This window comes from Natrix helvetica (assembly GCF_964273705.1).
Source record: "Natrix helvetica genome assembly, chromosome: 4".
Taxonomy (NCBI): Eukaryota; Metazoa; Chordata; class Lepidosauria; order Squamata; family Natricidae; genus Natrix; species Natrix helvetica.
Genome location: NC_138550.1, coordinates 111,465,944 through 111,489,352, shown reverse-complemented (window position 1 = coordinate 111,489,352; position 23,409 = coordinate 111,465,944). Strand labels below are relative to the sequence as shown.

General features: G+C 36.8%; 1 protein-coding gene across 2 annotated transcripts in view; it reads right to left on the bottom strand.

The window, feature by feature from the left end:
- The window catches only part of RTTN (rotatin), a 102,356-nt gene that overhangs the window by 47,556 nt on the left and 31,391 nt on the right, over positions 1-23,409 (bottom strand). For both annotated transcript variants that reach the window (XM_081950951.1, XM_081950950.1), the window contains exons 20-32: positions 23,302-23,390; positions 21,998-22,115; positions 21,605-21,701; positions 19,835-19,903; positions 18,074-18,262; positions 17,209-17,448; positions 16,406-16,550; positions 14,679-14,833; positions 14,009-14,228; positions 12,531-12,659; positions 10,828-10,935; positions 7,376-7,534; positions 6,353-6,424 (exon numbers count right to left, since the gene is read on the bottom strand). In XM_081950951.1, coding sequence (XP_081807077.1) covers positions 6,353-6,424; positions 7,376-7,534; positions 10,828-10,935; positions 12,531-12,659; positions 14,009-14,228; positions 14,679-14,833; positions 16,406-16,550; positions 17,209-17,448; positions 18,074-18,262; positions 19,835-19,903; positions 21,605-21,701; positions 21,998-22,115; positions 23,302-23,390 — 1,790 coding nt within the window. The remainder of the gene's footprint in view (positions 1-6,352; positions 6,425-7,375; positions 7,535-10,827; positions 10,936-12,530; positions 12,660-14,008; positions 14,229-14,678; positions 14,834-16,405; positions 16,551-17,208; positions 17,449-18,073; positions 18,263-19,834; positions 19,904-21,604; positions 21,702-21,997; positions 22,116-23,301; positions 23,391-23,409) is intronic.

Sequence of the window (23,409 nt, the reverse complement as noted above, 5' to 3'; positions counted from 1 at the left end):
TTTTTCCAGTACATCTTCAATTTGCTTTGGCCATATTTTTATTGGTGCTGTTCACTGAAACTTCCCTTGTGTGGATTACTTTTTCCACTGAGGTCTGTAAAGGTGATGCTCTTCCATTCTGCATACATGCCCAAACCATCTTAATCTGCTTGTTTGTCTTTCAACCTCTCTTGTAGGTTACTTACTGAATCTCATTCTTATAGTATCTTCAGACAGTTGTGGCGGGAGATTCCAGAGGATGTTGTTGGTGTCACATTAGGAAACCATCAAGCTTGTTCAGGCCTGGTCTTCCGGTTCCGGCGGCTACGGCGACGGGCAAGTCCTTTGCCCGCTCCCGCTCTCCCGGTGGGCTTCCCCCGCTTCTGGGGGGGCACAAGATGCCCCGGAGAGGCGGCCTGCCGAGGGAACGGCTCGCGGAGGGTCCTGGCATCAGCGGCGGCTGGTGGGGGCTTCTCCGCTTCGTTCTAGGCACCGGGGAGCAGTCTCGGAGGGCGCACCTGCGTCTCGCTCCATGCCGAACGGACAACGCAATACTGAAGGAAGCAGCGGCGGTATGGTGAGGTGCTTCCTTTCTTCATTCCTTTACTTTTGAACTGATGGACTTTTCAGCGATTTTAAAAACTAAACTTTTGGATTTTCGCTGGAGGTGCGGCTAGAGGGAGGGGGATTCCCCCCCCCTTGGACAAGCGGCTTGAGAAGATTTGTGCTTTCGCCCCCAGGGGAAGGAGGAGGGGGGAGAGCCAACTAATGATGCCTCACCCCTGTAAAAGTGACTTTCATTGGACTTAATTCCAGAACTTATGGGTGAACTGAGAACTTTTTGAACTTTTAAAAGTTTGTTATGCCTCTGAGCCCAAAGCTGGCAGGGCAAGATGGCACACTTCCGTTGTCTTCATGAACTGTGAAACCTGACTCCACCTTTAAAATTCAGGCTTCCGGTCTTTGTCTCCGTGTCACCCAGAAGAACCTCTTGTGGACTGCTATTTCCTGAACCCTCTGGAGAGAAAATTTTTCTCTATTGCTAGACTGATTAAAGAAACTCCCATCTGTTTGGATCCTCTGCCTCCTGGACTCATCTGCCTGCTCTACTTCTCCAGCTGTCCAGTCTCTACACTGACTGATCTCTCTGTTTTATAAACCATGTCTCCTAAAAGACCACCACCTGGAAAACCTGGCTTTGCTACCTCTGCACCGACATCTGCAACATCCAGTCCTGCTACACAGTCAAAGATTACAGAACTGATGCAACCTAAGAGTACAGAGATGGATTTGCAGCAAATGCTTCAGCAACTCATACAGGGCCAGGAAGAAATTAAGAAACAATTAAAGGAAATGAAGGAAGAAATTAAAGAGAATCAAGCCCAAATTTATAAGAACTCACAGAGACTGGACCTTGTGGAGGATGGGGTGGCGGAGGCGAGGGGGGGGGGTAGAGGCTCTTCAGAAGGGTAACAAAGAACTTGATACCCAACAAATGAAAACAGAGTTTGAGAGAATGTCCTTTTATCTTAGATTTCAAAATGTTATAGAAGTAGATGGGGAAAATATAAGGGACATTATGACTAACATCCTAGCTGAATATATACACAAAGATAAACAACAGATGGAATGGGAGATAGACCTGGTCTATAGAGTGAATTCAGCATATGCCAAAACACACAATGTACCCAGGGAGGTTCATATCAAATTTCTTAGGAAAAGCACAAGAGACATAATTCTGGGTGTACAAAGGGGGCAAGCATTGACATATCATGATAGGGAGATAACCATCTTGAAGCAGATCCCGAAAAAAATTAGGGAGAAAAGGAAAAATTATTCGCAATTGGCGAATAAATTATACCAGAAAGGGGTGTGGTTTAGATGGTTGATGCCTGAAGGGATGCTGATATTCTGGGAGGAGACAAGAATCAGAATCAATACACCCATAGAGGCCCAGGCCTTTATGGAAAAAAATAAAGCGAACCTAGAAAAAGCAGAAGACTCTTCAACGGTCACACAAGACACGGGAGGGGCCGGAGCTCTGCCAGCGGAGGGAGAAGGGACAATACCAAGAAAGCTCAGATCACAAAAATGAATAAGAAAATCACATTGTTATAAACAGACCGAAAGTAATAATGAAATTATATCTAGACTATATATCATAATATATAAGCTGATTGAAACTTCTTTTTTTAGATTTAATATGCTGATTTTATATGATTTTGTATTAATGTCTTATACATAGATGTATCTTATGAGTTTGGAGGGAGGGGGCGTCTGCCATACTTGCAACTGCCAAAATTTGTATACCATTCCACCTACCCTTTTCCTTATAAATGTTTTAAAAAACCATTTGTAAGATTTGAGCAAGATCAGCAGGACCGTGTCTGCAAGATCTGCATCTCTGTTTTCAGTGAAATGAGGCACCACATTAACAATTCAAAGAAAAGCCGTGGCTCTGCCAATTCTGATGTGTACGTCTCCTTTTGATGCTGATTTCTATTCTTCCACCAGTGACTCAAGAAACTTGAACTAATTACTAACCCAATCTATTTCGACTCTGTTGGATACAGTCAGTCTGCTGATGCAATAGGTAGTTCTCTAAAATTTATATATATGTATACATATATACAGTACATGTACATTCTCATTTTCTCTCTCTCTCTTTCTCTGAATCATATACCATGATTCCCCAAAAATACAACCTACCCCCAAAGTAAGTCCTAGGATGATTTTAACCCATGTGCCCAATATAGGTCCTACACCAAAATAAGACCTAATTAAGACCATTCCAGGATATATGGGTAAAATTTAAGCTGGGGGGAGATGGGGGGGGGGATCTGCCCTACTACTTACCTTCGGATAGTTGCAGCCAGGCCTTGCACACCCCTACACCTACACTTTCCTGAAGGCCTCTGCAGCCAATAACAGAGTTCCGGATCGATCTGGAGCTCTGTTATCAGCTGCAGAAGCCTTCAGGAAAGCCTTGACGACCACAAATGTTCCTGAAGGCCTCTGACAGCAAAAAGGCACAAATTAGGTGAGTCAGGGAACAACATCCCCCCCCCCCAAAAAAATAAGACCTGGTGCTTTTTTGTGGCAAAAAATAAAACAGGGTCTTATTTTTGGGAAACACGGTGTGTGTATGTGTGTGTGTGTGTGTGTGTGTAAAAAAAAGAGAGAAGAGCTATGTGTTGTAATATTATTTTACATTTCATACTAGTGCAATGAACTTGGAAAAACAAAATAAAATAATGCTTTAATTTTGCTGAAGAGAGAGGGAGAATGGCTAGAAAACCTATTATACCTTTTGTGAATTTTTCAACTAGCGTTTCCACTGGCATATGCTAATTACTGCTACTTGTTCTTAAAAACCTCCCCCCCCCCCCACTGCCTCATTGGGTCCAATCCAATAAGATTTATTTAAAAAGCACAGATTTACTATTGAAAGAGAGTTCTTAGGCATCCATGAAATATTTAAAAAGTTAATCACAAGCATACTAAAAAGCATTAAGATAACAGCTTCACACTGACAAGCCTCAAATAGGCAGCTTGCCAAACTGTCTATTACTAATCTGGGTTGGCACTGTTCCCCAAAGCAGGAATTCCATTTTCATCTGCATGTCCTTCAAGTAGCTATATTAAGTTGTTTTAAAATTAATTTCGCAAACAACTGTTTGAATAACATCAAGTTTCTGTCAATGCCTGCTTTCACGTGTCTCTCTTTGATGCCACTACCTTTGAGGGTAACAGAGCAAAACATCAGTCCAAGTAGTGAGTCTTGATGTCATGGAGATTCCTTTGTTCCTTTAACTGTGAAAAAAGTTTTCTGCCCCTATAACTTTTATTACTAAACCAAAAAGACAGTCTCCCACTGCCAACAAAAGCCATTCTAGTCTGTTTATAGAGTTTCAGCAGGGAGCGAAGTAAGAATATTAGTGATTTTTGAAGGAGGACTGAAGAATGCAGACTTAAACTTTCAGTGAATGGTAAAGAAAATGCCCAATTGGAGAAACAGGGCAGCTGAAATTTATCTGGGGTTAAAGAGAGATAATCTGATCATCCATATCTGCTCAATGTAGCTGTTTTTTTGTGAGGGGATGGCAGGAACTGTGTTTTTGCAGTAGGCTTGCTATCAGCTGGGAGTCACAACATTACATTATGTATACAGCCACTAATATTGCCTATAAGAAACTTAAATTCAACTCTTAAATCACTTTGAATTTTATTTATTTGTTAAATAAATATTTATTTAAAATTTATTTAGCTTTCTTTAAAGATTAAGAACTATCAGACTGGCAACTTTTATGAAAATCGCTGGTCCAGCTCTTCATCCAACTGTTCTTTAAAAAGCAGTTTAATTACAAGTATAAAGATCTGTATTTTCTGGAATATACAGCAAGAGGATGATTACCCTTGGCTTTGGAAAGTTTCAAACAGATTTAAGATTTGGACATTGATTGAAAGGATTCTCTCCCTTGGGGGAAAAATGTTCTGTTTATAATCTGTGCTGATTCAAAAGACTTTGAAGATTATACATTAGAGGGCACCAGAAGTCTACTTTGAAAGAATTCTATTTCATTCATGGTAACATGAAGTTTTTGACCAATTTAACTCTTAATTAGCAGTGCTGGTGTAATTACAGAGGGTTCAGCCCCACTGAATAAAACTGAAATTGGTTTATAGATGGAATTAAAAATCACAGTTTGTAAGAGATGGAAACAACAAATGAAAGATGATTATTCAAAATTGAAAAAAACAAACAAATAATAAACCAGACGAGTTATTTGGATTATTCCCTTACACTGAATTTACAAGAGGGGTTTGCTGGGGTTGCTACATTGGAAGTATAAAGAGGGCTTGATAAAAATGAAGAAAACAACTCAGAGAGGAAAAGCGTATGCGAAGACAGATTCTAGAACTTTCTTTGAGGATTTTAAAAGACTCTCCACAGAAAGTATATAAAATTAATTTATTTGACTAAGGTTAAAAGATTATTTTGGGGAATGTTGAAAAGCTTCTTGATTAGGACTGGATTATGATGGCTATTTCTGGCAATGCTTAATTATTTTTGAGTGGGATGGAATTTTTATTATTTCAAGAGAGACGAGATTTATTTAAAGAGAAAGGATGGTTTCATTTGGGTGCAAGAGATAATGTGTGAAACTTATGTTGTCATTTCTGATGACCCCTGTTGGACTCACTGTTTAAACAGTGAGGGATGAGGTTTTAAAGATGGGTTTATAGATACCGGGGAAAGTTATGGAATGAAGAGATGTTTGATTTTAACCGACAGTGGTAAATTCTTAACGTTGATTATACTTGCTCAGGATGAAGGAGAGGATTTTTTTTAATCTTTACCTCGGTTAATTCTCTTCTGCATCTTATTTTTTACTTGTTTTTCTTTAATGTATCTATTTTGTAGTTGTATAAGTTTGACCTATATAATATAATCTGTAATAAAATCATTGAAAAAAGAATACCCGCTCATTAGCACTTCCCCTTTTCTAAGTCCAACTTTGAGGAGAACAGAGACAGGGAGAATATGATACTATTATATTATATCAACAGTATCAGGCATTCCAAAGGCATCTTTAAAAAGCTGTGTTACATTTTGTTTCATAAATCCCCCCCCCCCTACAATTTTCAAACAGCATGATCTCATCCACATTGATACACTTCATTTGACTAGATCCAGCCATGTTGCTCAGGAATTCTGGGAGTTGAAGTTCACAGATTGTAAAAAGGCCATAGTTCCCCATCCCTGCCTTGGGCCATCATCAACGCATAAATTAATTCTGAACGACTATGGAAAACATTTTGATGGGAAAATCTTGACAAATATTTGTAACATAAAATACATAAAACAAATTTAATACAATCAGTTTGAGAGCAAGGAAGAAAGAATGTGATGGTGGATTTCCTCTCAGAGATCACACCTGTATCTTTGACCTTATATGAAAAAAACCCACGTAATTCTATGGCATTGGGACACTGCTTCTATGATAGTAAATTACAACTAAATTGCATTTATCAGGGAAACTGAATTCAGATTTTTTTTAAAAAAATGAAAATGCATGTGAATCTTATTTGAATGATGGGTCTATTTTCAAGACATTTCTAAATCTACTTTTTAGCTTAGTTTAACTTGAAAACCACCAAGTTTTTGTTTTCATCTAATATAGAAAGCTTTGTTTGAAGGTCAACAAGACTAGGAAAAAAAAATTGCTTCTCTATTAACAAGGTATTTGTTAAATTATGCATATTTTCACATCTAGGTACATCTAAAAGAACTTGTACTCTTGCTAAATTACAAATTGCTGTGCATAATCCTATTGATGAGCAGTAATAACATATAAAGTCAACCAGTCACCTGCCAATTGGAGTCTTTAGCCTCTTCACTGGGCAGTGGGATAACCAAAAGATTCTGAAGAATAAATGCAGCCTACAAAGAAAAAAAAAGACAAACATCAACAGTGCCCTCTGGCTGCAGTTAAAAGAATTTAGGCTAGTACATACTGAATCAATGCAATGCAAAGTATACATTCAATTCATACGTCATAATTTTTCTGTTTTAAGATTTTGGCTATGCAGTGGATTATTTAAAAAGAAATCAAATTTTGCATTCTTTAGTAGAATTGAAGCAGAGATGGAAAATTTCCTTTCTATGTAATATAATTTTTCTAACAAGTTCTTACACAGATTGACAGTTTAAAAAGATGAAAGTATTTGTGATTCAGCTACTATTCAATGTATTTTTAGTGCTAATGTTTCAATTGTTACAGTTCAGTCTGAAAATTGCTTCATGTTGCTTAATTTTTCATAATGGCTAACTTTATTGATTTATGCTGTGGAGAAAATGAGGTATCCCTTAAAATTATTATGGAAAATGGTTTCATTATTTTACATTACTCTCCTGAGAAACTGCAATCTCAGAACACCTAGATGGCCTATCTAGAGGCATCATATACTCTATGAAAAAATAGGAGTAAGAAGGGTCTTACTCAAACTCAAAAATTGATGCAGTAACCTTATTGGATATAGGAATAAGTATGTGTGGGGGGGGGGCAATGGCTCAGCCATTATCTTGTCAGGAGAGGTGACAGCCGATTCGAGATCTGATTACCTAGGATATATACCTAATGTAGCAGATCTAGCACTATTCATATAAGAATAATCCACTGTCAAAGTTTTGTATTTAATTCCACACTGTAATTGTTTTTATTGTTCACTATTTCTTGGATAATCTTTTTAGAAGAGAAAGGGAGACAGGCAAAAGCTAAGGACACAGTCCATGCTCTTCTAGATAAATGACCTAGGCACTTGCTTCAATCCAAGCAAGTACCAAGTTATAATCGGTTGAAAATTCATGTTTACATTTCTGGGATTTACAAACCTCTCTTCGCACCATGCTGCATTCGGATTTATCCAGAAGGATGTTAATTACAGTTCCCCATAATCCTCCTGATATGTTCTGGCAACTTTCTGCTAAAGCGAAGCAGCCCACGTCTAGTGATGTAAGTGCTGATCCTATTGCAAGTGAAGTGAACTTTACCTAATATCAATGAAAAAACAACAACACATTAAATTTATTTAAATATTTGTGTGGCTGCTTATCTTAAAGCACAACTCTGGATGCTATGTATTAAAACTCATCTGCCCACTAAACTTTTTAATGCACTTTATATAGCATGTTGATGATTTATAAGTAACTGTTTAAATTAAGTACTGATTTAATAGTATCGTTTTAAAATTAATTGCCTCAACCTAGTTCAGTGTTGGCGAACCTATGGCATGCGTATCGGAAGTGGCACACAGAGCCATCTCTCTGGGCACGCTAGCACGTTGCTCTTCCTGGTTCCAGCCACCTGGTCTTAGCGCACACGGGAGCGTCAGAAACCGGAAGAGCAGCTCCCTGGCATGCAGGAGCGCCAGAAACCAGAAGACCAGGTGACCAGCACGCATGCACATTCTGGAATTCGAAAGCTCTGCTTCCTACTGCGCGCATGTGCACTGTGGAACTGCTCTTCCGTTTTTCAGTGCTCTCACACTTGTGTGCTGGGGAGCTGCTCTTCTGGTTTCCAGCGCTCTCTCCCGTGTACACGCTCCCATTTCAGCACCTGGTGCTGAAAAGGTTTGCCAACACTGACCTAGTTGCTAATATTAAACATACGCTTTTAGAAATTAATGGAATTAATGGAGCATACAGTCCACATACAAAATCTTGTAGGATAAATCTTTTCAAAAATAAGAAATGAATCATTTCCTACAAAACTATAGTAGCACACATGCATGAAGACAAACTTTTTATCCTAAACCCAAAAGAATGAAAAAAAAATCCAAATTTAAAATCTCAGTAAATTAAATTCAATTTTATCTCATTTTTCTCTTCCCTCACAAAATGCTTAAAACAGCAAAAAGAAGTATTTCTGAATCTAACAATCTTATGCATGAAAAGATTTTATGCACTAAAACATAAAATAGAGAAAATTACAACTTTATCAAATAAATAGATTTGAATCCACGACTAGCCATCATCCGCTTTGTTACATATATATTCTTAAAATATATTTTTTTAAAATTAAATAATGCATCCTTGGTATTTGCCAGTAGAAAAAATAATCTGAAATGTATAGAGATACCTCAACTGTATGTTGGAAATGTGAACAACAAGGGAGTTTTTATCATCCTTGGTGGCCATGTAAAACAGCTTAAAAATTTGGATTTAAATGCATACATTAATTCAGAATATCTTAACATACAATTGAAACCAGAGATACAGTATTCCTTATGGGATTTTCTTCTGTAATTCATACTATCAACCGATGCAGAGAAACTAGAAGGAAATTGTTAGAACAGCTGTTCTTCCAACTGCCATCTTAGTTTATAAATGGACAATATACCTTCAGAAAGTCAGAATTATTCAATCCAGTTTCTTCCACTTTTATTTTTACTGTAATTATTTGGCTATAATAATGACTGTTTCCCTTCAATTACTCATTCTCTTTTTTCTCTCTCATTCAACTTATCCACAACCACTGAAAAAAAGAGCTCCATACCCATTCGTCCCCTCCTTGTTCAAAAGCTTTGAGTGAACATTTTGAGTACTAAAGAGCACATCAAAAAGCCAGTGTGAACCATATATCCAATCCACACATTCAATGAAATGGTGTGTGCATGTGTGTGTAGGTATACACACACACACACACACACACACGCCTATGTAGATCAACACTGGATACCAGGCAAAACACAATGAAATCTCTTATTCTGCAGCAGAAGTTAGATTAGGGCAGTGGAAAGGAATAATTTCTATCTAATTTTCTTGTTTTTCAAAAGCTGTGTCATTTTGTATGCTAATCTTTGCACACAAGCAAAACATCTGCCTTCCTTATTTGTCCAGTAGCTGACAATTGCCAGAACAATTTAGAATTTGATCATAATGGTGACTATGTTACAGACTTCTGATTTGTTCCCTAACTATCCCAAATAAAAAAGAAAAGCATCTCACAAGTGATTGAGGTCTACGGCAGAGCAAACAATGTTATTTCAATATTTTAAGAATAAGTAGGTGATTTCTGAAGCCTCTTCAAAAAGATGAAATACTTCTGTTAATTGGGAAGCCTTAAATGCAGCAAATTCCCATTTCATTTGTTTCCAAAATTCAAGGCAGAAAAAAGCAGCTAGTTTATTAATAATCATTTGTGTGCATGTCATTGAAAGGGTAAGAAAAAAAATTGCATACATGTAAATTTGAGAATCTGAGTATATTTATTGTGAACAAAAGAATTCCAAGGAAAAATGATCACCATCAGTTTTGCTTTAAAAGATCCTGTCTCTATTGGCATTAATCCGATGTTGTATGGCAGGGGTCCTCAAACTTTATAAACAGGGGGCCAATTCAAGGTCCCTCAGACTGTTGGGGGGCTGGACCAACTGGGTGGGCATGGCTAGGTCATGTGACTAGGTGGGTGTGGCAAATTTAGCAATCCATTGAACAATGCACACAAATTAAACTTTAATTTGTTTTGCTCCTGGGGATGTTTTATTTGCTTTTGTTTCAGGTTGCTCTTTAGGTTGACTTTTCTTTTTACTAGATCATTTTTAAAAATTTGTTTAGGAGTCTAGTGCTCCACCTCAGAAAACTCAGTTTTGCAGCAATTCTTCTTCGCCAACAGGAGCTTACAATCAACAAGTCTCTCTCTGTCTTTCCCTCTCTCTTTCTCTATCTTCTGAATGTGGGGAAGGTAAAAAACAGGCCTGTTTTTTGGCCTCCTGGGGTGTCTGTGCACCCCATTTTTCACCTTCCTCGCCTCCAGAAGCATTCTGCAGGCAAAAAAAAAATGGGCAAAAACGGCCGGGTTTTATTGGCCAAAAACAGGCCATTTTTGCCTGTTTTTGTGCTCCTGGGACCGAAGAGTGGGTAGAGCGATGTGGGCAGGGCAGCCTCATGGGCCAAATTAATGTGCGGGCCAGATTAATGGCTTCGTCAGGCTGCATGTGGCCCTTGGGCCATAGTTTGAGGACCCATGTTGCATGGCCAGGAAAGGTTAGGGAGAATCCATTTGTTCTTTGGGTTTGCAAAGCAACAAAAGGAAAGTTTCTCCTTTGTATGCTGTGGTTGTGGTACAGATAAACAGTAACACAAGGACGAAACAATCTAAAGTTATTTCCACGCTTGATGCTGAATCAGGAAATAACCACACAATTGCTAAGATCATTATTTCCTACCTCTGCAATTGGAAGCCTGGGAGCCATGTTGGTAAATAATATTTTCACTAGAAGAACAGCACTATTATGGCCATGACAATGGAAAAATACACAATAAAAGATGTGATTTTTACTAACCTCGGGGTCTCTGTCTACCCATAATGGAATGAGCCATGCTAAGCCTTGTCGAAATTGACCTTGTTCTTCACTGGTATCATATGGCAAGAACCAGAGTGAAACCCAATCCTACGAAGGAAATTATTTCTATTAAAAACCAAACAAACAATTTTCGGATTCTCTCTGAGCTCAGTTTACATATACTACAAATTGTTTATATATTTTCCAACCATTTAAACCTATGAACTTTTTGAGTCAGTGAAATGCATATCCTAAACCAGTGCTTAAATAGCACACCTAATAAAAGAATACTAGTATATTTTGTATAGTTAAAAGCACAGGGAAAAAGATCACCGTATAATGTAGTAAAGTTAGGAAAAATGGAAGTACCGTAAAAATAAAAACAGGAACTAATTTCGCTTCCCTTACAAAATTGCATTTTATATTTGACGTTATAAATGTATGAAAAAGTTATGCTAATTTAATACTAAAGTTTTATTAAAGGTTATTGTTTGTTAAATTAAGCTGAATGTACAGTTGGTAAACCTAAGGAACATTGAATACAAAACAAAAAATAGAGTCTATATCTTTTGTAGGAATGTAACTAACTCTACTTCATCTAGCCTGATTGGAATTACCGTGTATTCACTGGGGGAAAGCTCTGAAACTGAACAAAAAGGTTCTATATAAAAGGTTTCTGGAATTGTTTACTGGAGAAAAGCTTAATTTCTAGGTATGTTCTTCTCATTCTTCTTACTTTCAGTTTCTCCCAACAATTTTGGACACTATTATTTTTAGTTCAGTCACATTCCTTTAAATATAGTGGTGGTTACACATCAATGTAACAAAAGCAGACTTCAAAGAACAAATGAAGATATCAGTTTATCTTACTTTTTGACAGTTCTCCTTCCCATCATCAAAAGGCTGAAAGAATACATTACTCTTACAAGAAATCTTGACTGATCACTGATAGAGGACTTTTGATATTAGATGGAGCCCATATATGGCCCAAGGGTTAAAGAATACTCATATCTCTATTATAATATAGCACCAAAGCAAACAGGTACGGCTATGTCTAGCAAGAGAACTAAAATTTAATTTGCATATAAGCATATAAGATGAACAAACTGATCAGATATTGCATAGTCAAATTTCAAGTTATAGGCATGCTGACTTTTATTCCGCTGAATGCATAAAGTGGACAATTACAATAAACTGTTATGCATTAAAAATGCATTATCAATCTCTAAAGGGAAAAAAGGGAAAAAAAACCTAAAAATTACAGCCAATCAATTTTAAGTATCTAGTCATATAACCTAGATACATTATTTTAAACTTTACTATACATTTAGTCAGTCATCAGTACTGAGGGCAATGTTCCTTCTTAAATACTAAATGGTTCCGCTTCTTACAAGCCAAAAATAAAATATTCATGCTGCAATGTTAAAATATCAAGAATAAGTGAGGTGTGAAAAAAATTATACTGAGCCAGCAGTGCCCATTGCCCAATCTTTCTGGCTTGGTGACCCGGGGTGGTGGTGGTGGTGGAAGCGGAGATAGTTCCCTGCCCACGTAGCTCCAGTTGTGGGAGCGGCCACCACTGGTATGAGGGAAGCATTGCGTGCACGCAGACGCTGACCCACCACTTGCTTGGCTCTGTTCCAAACAGGCCTGTACTAAGCAATGTACTAATCAAAGAGAAGTTTATTTTATTGTTTTCATACCTCATCTTGAGCCTGAATACTCATTTCATGGGACAAGTGAAGCAAACAAAGGACAGCACTCTTGGTAACTCCTTTTCCCATGAAGGACATGGCATTGCCTCCCCACTCAACATAAAAAGATGAGATGACCTGAAAGGAGAAGCAAAAAAAAAACAAAACCAACCTGTTGTTCAAAGGCATCACAACTTTGTCACAAATATCAGCTTATCAACCCTTAAAGTTAAACTCTGGAACAGTTTTGAAGGCTGCTTGGGGAAATGAAACTTCATTTACATGCAGATTCTGTTCTTTCTGAATTTGGAAATAGCTTCGGCTCTCTCAATGCATACATTCAGCAATTATTAATTCTTGTCCTTACTGGACGCTGGCCAGATGTAAGATGCAAAAAAAAAAAAAGTATTAATTGTGTCACTTTGGGAATATGCAAAAAGTGGAAGAGTTTAAAAGCCTGTAGAATTTTAATCAAGGCCTGAAGAGCTGACAGCTATTGTGCAATATATCTGGGTATATAAACTGTGAGAAATAATATTTCCTTTGAAAGAATTGTACCTGCATAATGTACGTCTAAAGATCTGGAGTGTGATAATTTTATTCTGCTTATTTAAAATTATCATTTAATTCACTTTCTAAACTCTGCATAAACTCAAATTAGATGTGACATAGGATTTCTTTAATAAAAGTTCTGTTATTTTTAAGGGATAGATAACAGGTGTAGCAGGAAATGGATCTGATCAGATGAATTGTGGCTGAGAAAAGCTAATTCACTCTCATTTTGTCACAATTAAGTATACTAACCTAAAAAACTGCTACAAAATTCCTTGTCACATTGTAAGACTTCATTCTTTCCTGATCTCTCATTTAGATTGCAGTCCAGCAGGAAGATCATTTTCTTATTAATTACACATAAGTTGCTCTAAGACCTTTTTCAGCTGTGAGTTTATTTTTTTAACAAAATGAGGAACATATAATATTTAAATTACACATAACAATTAAAAATATTCTATTCTTCTGGGCTCTATGTTAAAATCTTATTTGTGGTGCTCTCACAAAGGAAATGATCTGAGAATTAGGCTTTCTTTTTTTTTTAGAAATTAACCAAATTAGAAATTAATATGCATTATCCAATATATTCTATTTTCTATCTAATTCATCTTCAGAAGGGTAACTATTATATGGCAAGTGTGGTTTTCAAAATTATCAATAGATAAATATTTGTAGCCCACAGTAATGAGAGATATAAAGATACAACAATTATTAATGAAACTATTCATTGACCAGAAACTGATAAAATACTATACTAAATGTTTTCAAAAGATGAGCTCCCTAGAAAAACTTCCAATTGTACAGGATACAGTGAAACCTGTTCCCCTTCCCTCTGGTGAAATCTTGGCTGGAGTGTCAACCATTCTGTTTAAAGCAGGGTCAATCCATTCTTTTTATTTCCCAACCACAAAAAATATATACCATTGTTTGTTTACCTCAAGAAGCCCAGCTAAGTATTTCTTGCAAATCATGAATGGCTCCACTGTGACAGAGTATGAACTCCAGCCTGGCAGTGCTGTGACATGAACCATACTATTTAATGTCCTTTCCAAGAAAGGTAATCCATAGAAATGAGGGGCATCTGTTACTCGCAAATACTGCAGAAGCTTCAAGGCTAGTTCTGTTCGGAAATAGCCAGTAAGTTCCAAATCTTTTCTGTAAAAAAAATAGAGAAAATGGTAAGAAAGGGTTGGTCTAGTGCAGAAGTGTCAAACTGGTGGCCCACAGGCCAGACGCGTCACGTGCAGGCCACACCCACCCGTTCCGCGAAGGCAAAAGAGGTCATGATACATCACATGACGCGAAACCCGTCTAGTGGTAAAGGCATAATCCCAGGAGACCGGGATTTCTAGTCATACTTTAGGTAGGAAGCTATCTGAGTGACTTTGGGCCAATCATTGCCACTCAGACCTAGGAAGTAGACAATGGCAAACGACTTCAGAAATCTTGATAAGAAATCAGGAGGAAACTTTTGAAAGACTCCTGAGGTTCTAATTAAGCTTTGAGGCAGCTGATTGTGGTCCTGGGACATCGGATCTTGTACTTTAAAAATCAACTAATTATACCAGTGATTTATATTGCTGGGTATCTCATTTTATGCCATACCTGTCAGTAACAGACATGAACCTGAGTAGAAGTGTGTTAAAGAAAGCAATCAATTCTTTCTGCAATTGTTGTCTTACAGCTGTCTTTAGCTCATCAGCTTCATCTTGGACCGGAGATTCTGGCTGTACCACAAGATCTAATAGAGATTTTGGATTCTGCACAGGAGATCAAGGCATAACATCAGTATAGAACATGTTTCATTACCTCTTCTCCAGCAGAGCATGAAACTCAGGTTGAAGCTAGCAGTTGACATGCTTTTTCGTACTAGAAAGAAGCTATTTATGAATAAATTTTCTGAGCAATTTATACAGAATTAATATGCTGCATGACGGAGATCACCAGTTATTCAGTAAACTAATTTCAATGATATAAAAATTCAAGCAAGCAGATGGTAAGAGTTTCCTGGCAGAGACAAGACAAATTTACCAAATGGTTTATTAATTGACACTAACTCCTTGGCTACAACCTACCAGATTCAGTGACTTTGTGAAGAGTTTTCTTTTGGTGAATATATTTAAATGTACTTCCTGCCACAATAGTCATCCTATGGCAAGCATACATTTCTCCTGATCTAAAATCGGTTTTTATTCAGAAAAAAAACATGATTGTTTCTGATGCACGTGCTTTTTGTTGTGGAAGGTCTTGTGCATCTTATTTTTATATGAGATAACTTTTAATAATGGTGGGATAAAAATCTAATAAATGAATGAATGACTAATGGGACAAAGTCTCTTTTTCTGCAGAAGATCAGAGTCCTCCTCCTCCAATTCATTCCAGTATGCAGTGTCATGATTTTAGACCATACTATGGAAAGAAACTGTCATCTCCTAAATTAGTGTCAGCCCCGGCGCCATTCCACTGGTGGGGAGATTTGTGGCTGAAGTGTTTTGTGACTTGGATCGCTGCTGTGCCACATTTGTTTCCCTGCCATACCGAGAGCTTGAAGGACCTTCGGATCCTGCAGTGACTTTCATATGGAACGGCACCAGTGCATGTGTGGCAATGTAAACCAGCATGGTCTGTCACATCATCGGAGTATATTGGGTGTATTGCGTGCACAGAGAGGGCGGGGCACAGGAGGGCGGGGCACAGGAGGGTTTAAATGGTGAAGGGAAGTACGGAATTACAGGCTTGGCTTTAATTCACTCGTGTTTTGCATTGTGTGTTTGTTGGAAGTACCGGAACAGGCTTATAAAGATTACATTTACCACAAACTACCTGCTTAGTTGTCTTGTTTGTTTTCTTTGCCTGAATGGAACCTGACAGTTAGATTACCCATACAGATTGCTCCATCCAAAAAGAAAAAGGAAAAACAGAAAACAATCAACCGCTTCTAATACTTACTACGCACACATAGTAAGTAGAGTAAGTAGAGATAGTAAGTAGAGATAGTAAGTAGATATAAAGAGTCTTAGAGACAAGTGCAAAGGCACAAATATGTAAGTACAGGAAAGTACCTTGGTACTCATTGTGAATTGGTTACAAGAAATGTATTGACTACCTAAAATGATGAATACTAAACAAATGTTTTCCATAAGAAATAATATAGTGAGTCACAAGGCAGCCGATACCAACAAGTCTGAGTGCCAAACAAATGTTGAGAATTGAAACAAAATGTTTGTATCAAAATGCATTAAGTCCAAGATTTGGTGAGTTTCAAAGCAGTTGAATACCAAGCTACCATTGTATGTGATAATACATAATCAGGTGTTACCCAAGATCCTTACATGTTTCAGGACCACGTCCAGGATCCATTTTAGGTGTTCAAACTCTGAAATATTCTTCTGTTCCTTCATAAACTTGTTTAAAAAACATATGACATCAGCCAAAAGTTTTTCATCCTCTGAAGATGCTGGAAGCACTTGAAGAAACCTGTTAGGCATAAACCATGATATTGTACATGTCATTTTGTAGCAGTATCCTGTCATTAGCATTACATGATTAATGTAGTTTGCTGAAATATAAACTTAAAAGAGATTGAAAACAGCAATGTGCTGATGCTAAATATAAATGTCGGAAATACAAAGCAGATGACTGCAAGAGGTCTTTCTTCATAATAATAAAAATTATAAACATCAAAAGGTGCAACCATGAAACACGATATTAAAAAAAAAACATAGCAGAAGGAATGGTCAAAGAATAAACGTATTGCCTTTATCTTTTTCTCTATTCTTTATGCATTTAGCCTCCATGAACCATCTGTACATACAAATCATACATCCAGAAAATTGCCAAAATCAGACGTCTCACTGATCTAGGCATGCCTCACAATATGCTGGCAGGCAGATGACTGCAGTGCTAACAGTAGGAAGGGCAAAAGGGCCCAACATGTTTTCTAGCACTGCTTTATCTTTAGCGAGCCTGTGAATGTGAAAACTACTGCGTTTTTGGTTGCTAAATACCGATTTACCGTTTTCAAAGGCATTGGGAAGATTCTAAAGAAACTGGCTATCTTTGAAAATGTCGAAGCTAAATCTACAGTGACAGATGGATTTGTAGTCAGTTAGGTACCTTGTTCTTACACACCAACCTGCTTAATGCTGTTTGCCAAGCCAAGGACTTGAAAGTGGCTCCACAAGGACTACTGCTGCACATTAATGCCAGCCTATCGTTCAAAATATAAAAATTCATTTTTGTGACAGCAGCCCTAACTTCCCCGTGAGATGCTGCTTGAGTGATGGCATTAAGACAATCCTGCAGACCGAAGGCTGTACATGTTAACTTAAGGATAATAATATCTTCTGAGGAGAGCTTTAAAGTGCTGGAAAATCTGGAATTAAAAAAAAAAAGAACATTAAAATGGCAATTAAAGGATTTATTTTAAAGTAACCAACGAATATAGCATCTCAATTTATATTTTGTTTTTTCTTCTTTCATCACATTGATTTAACCATCAAATAAAATTTGATCTTCTTGTTCTCTGGGACAGTTCATGAAGAAATCTTTCACTATTGTGTTTTTCAAAAGTTTACACTGGATACACAAAGACTACCACAAATATATACCCAATCAAGATCAGAAGCTATGGAAAGTTTAAGGAAAAACTAAGACTATGGGAGAAATGAACTGCCTGTCTTATTGTTTGCTAACAATTTGGAGAACGGACCACTGGCTAGAAGCTTTGTTAGGAATCTCTGATTTTAAAACATTATTGGGTTCCTGTTTTCTCCATTCCTGATCATTAATCATACTAGCTGGAGATGACAGAATTCGAAATTTAAGATTGCCAACCTTATTCTCAACCGGAGTTTCAGTGTTTTATGGTAAGGTTTCATTCATTAAAACAAAAGTATAAACATTTCCAAGTGAAGACCCAAAACTAAGTCAGGATTGCTCTTTGTTAAACATAAATTGGAAGAAACATCAGAACTGGAACAACAAAATGAATGGCTTACTGTTCTGCTGCTGTCTCATAACTGGCAAGCGCAAATAAATTATCTGCTCCATGGAACCAAGACAAGTTCCAAGCCATTTTTAGCATATCTGACACGTGTTTCGAGGCCCAGAATTCACAAGAAAAAGGTAACACCACCGAATTAGGACTGACAGCATGATATGCAGAGACTTTAATAGGTAGATGATACCTTTAGGAATAAAAAGGGACAAACTGAAATGACACTGGTTTTGGAGAACAAAACTTGCATTGTTCACTATTTGATTTATAGTCATGGTTTAAGACTTCTGAAATATTTCTTTACACGCTACTATTACATAGCATATTAAATGAGTTCCTATTCAAGTTACTGACAGCCCCCACATCGACTTTACATTAATCAATTATGTAGAATCAGTTCATCATAAACTAGAATCCGATTTAAAAATAACGTTCTTATGCCCCATCTTAAATTATACCTTGAACAAACAGCAACAATCAACAGGAACATTTATAATTTTCACTCTGTGTATTAATTGAGTATACACACTGAATTAAGGAATAGTTTGTTTTAATCATGGTTTAACAAAATATAGTGATCGGGGTTCACACATAATTCCAATTAATGCCAGACTATCATTCATTGCAACAAATTGCAACTACTATGTCCCAGTTCACACATCACATTTAAGCCACAATTGCTGGTTGTTTGATTTTCATCAGCATGAATGAATTCAGATCTTCTGCTTTGAAAATCATGGCTTATGGTTAATATATGAACTATGTCATTTTGGACTGCTTAAACAACCGCAACCATTGCTTAGGATTCTGTGAGTTGGTGTCCCCATTTTTGACTGATGCTAGGTGGAGAAATATACCATATTTTTTGCAGTATAAGACACACCTTTTTTCCTCAAAAAAGAGACTGAAAATCTGGGTGCGTCTTATACATCGAATACAGCCCGGAGAACCCTCCTGTCAGGCTTGGAAGCCATCTTTTCCTTTGGGCCTCAAGCCTGCCACGCATTCTACTGTGGGAAACTGGGAGGGGGGATTATATGGAGTATGGGAGATATGCAGTCAAAATAACATTCTTTCTCTGAGAGACAATTTGCCCCGATACCTGGACTGACATGGATGGGATGGATTTTCTTTCACGGCAGAGACTGATTGGACCATGTGATGGACTTGTGGGTGTTGGGGCAGGGTCTTGAACTTTCAACTGGGTGGAGAAAACCTGGAAGCTTTCAGATTCGGGTTTTCCCAGATATGTCAATATGGCTCTTCTAATAAATTGGAGTTTTGAGGAATCTCTAGCCTCGGATTCTTATTTTATTGAGGATGATATTTGGAAGCCTGATACCTCCCTTTGCTCTTTAACAAATTTTAATAGTGTTTAATCATCCACACATCCTTCTAAGTTTTGAATTTTTATATATTATTTTTATATTTTAATGTTTTATTGTGCACTGACCAGAATCCCACTTTGAGGAAGATGGGTGGACCACAAATGTGAAAATAAATAAATAAGCAAATTAATCAATCAGTCAATTAATTGTAATGGGAAAGTCATCATGGGCTACACCAAATGGTTTTCATACTTTAACTAGAACCACAAATGAAATAACAAAAACAAATAAGTGTTGTATTTCATGTCAAGGTTCTTCAAACATCTGTGAAAGTCTTTCTAGATTTTTATTTATTTATTTAAAATATTTCCCTCACAGTGCAAAAACCAGTATTTCTGCATGGGTAACTCTTAATATGAATAATAACTCTTTACCTCCTTACAACGGCAACAGGCAAGGTGAAGTGTGAAATGGTAGAAGGATCACAGGAAACAGTATCAGCCCTGCATAAAACGAACACATGAATTCAAACAAAACCAAATAAGACACTAGGTGTTAATCAGGACATGCATTAAATGTCATATACGTTTAGCTAAGCACTGTCATATCTACACAGGGCAATGCTCAAAGTGTAGTGAAGGAAATCTGCATTTCAGCTTTATGTCTGTCAGCTTTCACACTGGGGCTCAGTACCAAATCCAAGTCCTTAGCTCTCTTCTTATTCAGGAATTGGCTAAATTAGAAGCAGACGATTCTTTGACATGACTTCTCATTCCAGACGAGAATGAAGCCTGATGCACAAAGAGGATTTGCCATCTCCCGGACAAAGTATCAAAGGCCTTTTTAAAGATAGGGGTCTCCCAAACTAAAACTCTCGGGGTTTCTTCCCTCCTACCATTCTCATTTGACAGCTATGTAGCTACTCTTTGACGATCTTGAGAGGCAGCTGATAAACACTGAAATAAGGATGCTTTCTAGCCCAGGAAATTCTGGTTTCCATCTCATCAGCTGCAGCCCTTACAATATCAGCAATATAAACCAGGGAAGCAGGAGGCAGGATAGAAGAAAAACGTAAAGAATCACAATATGGCTGTCTGGTCATGAAAGACCAGATAGATTGCCACTCATTGCCATTGGGTGCCCTCCTGCTTCTTCACTTACAAAACCCCTTTCCACACAACAGCCCAAAGCAGAAGCGTTTGTAAGCAGTAAGCTAGAATATGCACATCTGACAAAATATTTAAGTAAACAAATATTTTTTTTAAAAAAATCCTGTTTTTAAATCTTTTAAAATATTTCACATCTTGTATAAAATGTATAGGTGCCTCTTCAAAAACAACTTGGGGGAGGGGGTATCGAACTGAAAGAACAAGATGCTAATAAAATAGACCACTTTGAAATAGAACATAAAGTGATTTCTGCCAAAGGCATTTGAAACAATAACACCAGCAGGATTATCTAAAATAAAGTGGTCAATTTTCCGGTTATAAAGAGAACTACAATTTATTTTAATTAAAAGATTTAAATATGATTCTTAGGACTGGAAAGAGAATGCAAGTTTGAATATCTGGATCGACTCTTCATTTGAAGAGTTATTATTTCAATGTTATCCGAATGTATTTTGCAATAACGGCATTACTAAAAATATAGACATTACCCTTAACAACACCTTTGTGGCAAGAGTTTCTAGTACAAAATTTTTATTAATCCATCAGCAATTAACATGGGATGGAAACATCTGCTACATCTTTCTGTTCTGCATTTATTACCTTAGCACATCTTAATTAGTCACCTTGCAGCAGATGGATTTTTTTGGGTAAAAGGTCCTGAAACATTTCCTCTAATGTGAGCAGAAAAGTAGGTCTGATTATATTTCTAGCAATGATAGGGTTTTGATTATTTGAAGATGTCAGCAGGTCACCATGTTACTATTATGTTTGCATCTATATAATTTAAAATTTAGCGCTATAGTGAAAGACAAGGAGACGATCAGCCACTGTTTTATATTCTACTATCTGATAAATACAAGCAAAAGAGAGAAGGGGGGAGAGTGAGGGGGAGAGGGAGGGAGGGAGAGAATGTATATGATATACAAGCATAAATGTTGTCTATAATTAACATATATTGTAGCTGGCACTAAAAGGGGTAGTTTGCTTGCAGGAGTAATGAAGTAGCACAGAACCAATCACTACAAATTACCCTACCACATCTCTTTCCTTGCTGCTTCATCAAAAAGTAGTAGACAAAGTAATACTGAAGTTTCACTCGTGATAGCACCATAATCTTGGAATATCAAGGCAACTGAAAACAGAAGAGACATTTACATGTTTTTCTTCTAACAGCATAAAGGCTTTCAGGACTCTAAATCTCAAATTTTCAAACAACAACAAAATTAAGTATTTTCTCTTATGATCTATCAAGATATATGGGAAATATTAATTTTGCTCCTAAATCTGCAGGCTAGGAAATGCAAATCTATCCAGCTTTTTGGAAACAAAATACTTGGAAAAATATCACTCCTGATATTTAATTGCTCAGTTCAAAGGTATAAAAACAAATGCTTTTTACACTTTTTTATTTTGCTTTTATGATGTTACCTCTAAATAACACAAGCAAGACAGAAGGCTGGTAAGCCAATGACAGACGTTTGACTGGATCAGCAGAGAGAAGTTTCCGCAAAAGTGCAAGACATGGCAACATCATACAATTCATGATCTATCAAACAAAAGAAATTATGGTTTGTTAAGCAAAATCTGTAGTATCATCCTACTGAATAAGCATTCTGAAACTTCTCTGAAATCAACATTCCTTGGAAGTTTACAGTAATGTCTTTCAGTACGTTATTTTAGTCCATTATTCACAAATCCAGAGAATATACTTCTCATAAAAAAGCTCATATTTTAATATTTAATTCCAAAGACAGGAAGGCAATAGAAATAATCTGTGACACATTATTGAAGCAAGCCTCTTTGTTTGCTTTTATGGCACAAACTATCAAATATAGATTAAAATTTGCAAGGACTTTTAATATTTCACCCCAATTCATAGATAAATATAATTAAATTAAATGAGGGTTTCTATTAATGTTTTAATTAAAGCCCTTCTAAATTTATTTACAAAATTAGTTTCTGCTGGGCAAATTGTATTGTAATCATGAAACTGAACAAACCATTTTTAGATATACAAGTAATATCGTTCCAAGATCTCTGAAGCTGGGCTTGATTGGTTTTGGCATAATTTAAATCATGAAGAAAAAAACTAAACACTTTATTCAATATTTAATAAGTGATGGGGCTAATTTGGCTACTCCTGCAGTCCTTGAGCCACAATGAATTGAGAATCAGCCTGAAGGAACCACCACATAAATATATATATATCTCTTTCTATGAGGAAAATGGACCTCGTATATGTGGTATTTTAGAAAAAGAAATGAAATCCTAGCATTTTTTAATGAATCAATTCCTAAATAAGGTAACAATCTGGAATGGTCTTTAGCCATTTGTGATATAGCCATTTATGACTTTTTAAACTTGGAGATCAGTTAAATTATAACAAACTATCCTGCTTCCTAATCAAATAGAAAGAGGAGAGGGAAGAAGAAGACACATGAGTCTGGGGTTCCATATTAGCTCCTTTCTTCCTTTGCTTATTTAAAAGGCAAATTTCTGTATGAGGATTTATTTAGCTTTTTTTATAAGCTGAGAAGTGATAATAGAGTCAAAGAATTAGACACTGAAGTTGCCTTTCATTGCACTCCACATGTTTAGTCACCATCTTGAGATAATACTCCTCATATTCCAAATAGAAAATATTTAATTCCTATCTAAAATTATTTGACTGAACATATAATATTTGGAGGCTTGGGATGGTCCTTCTGGAAGAAAAATTGAAGTAGATTTACCTTGCCATCTTGAGCAACACACTTAGTAAAGCAAGCAAGAATTCTGTCCACTGCCCCCATATTTTTGATAATTGGATGCAATTTAGAATCTGGAAGAAAAAAAATAAC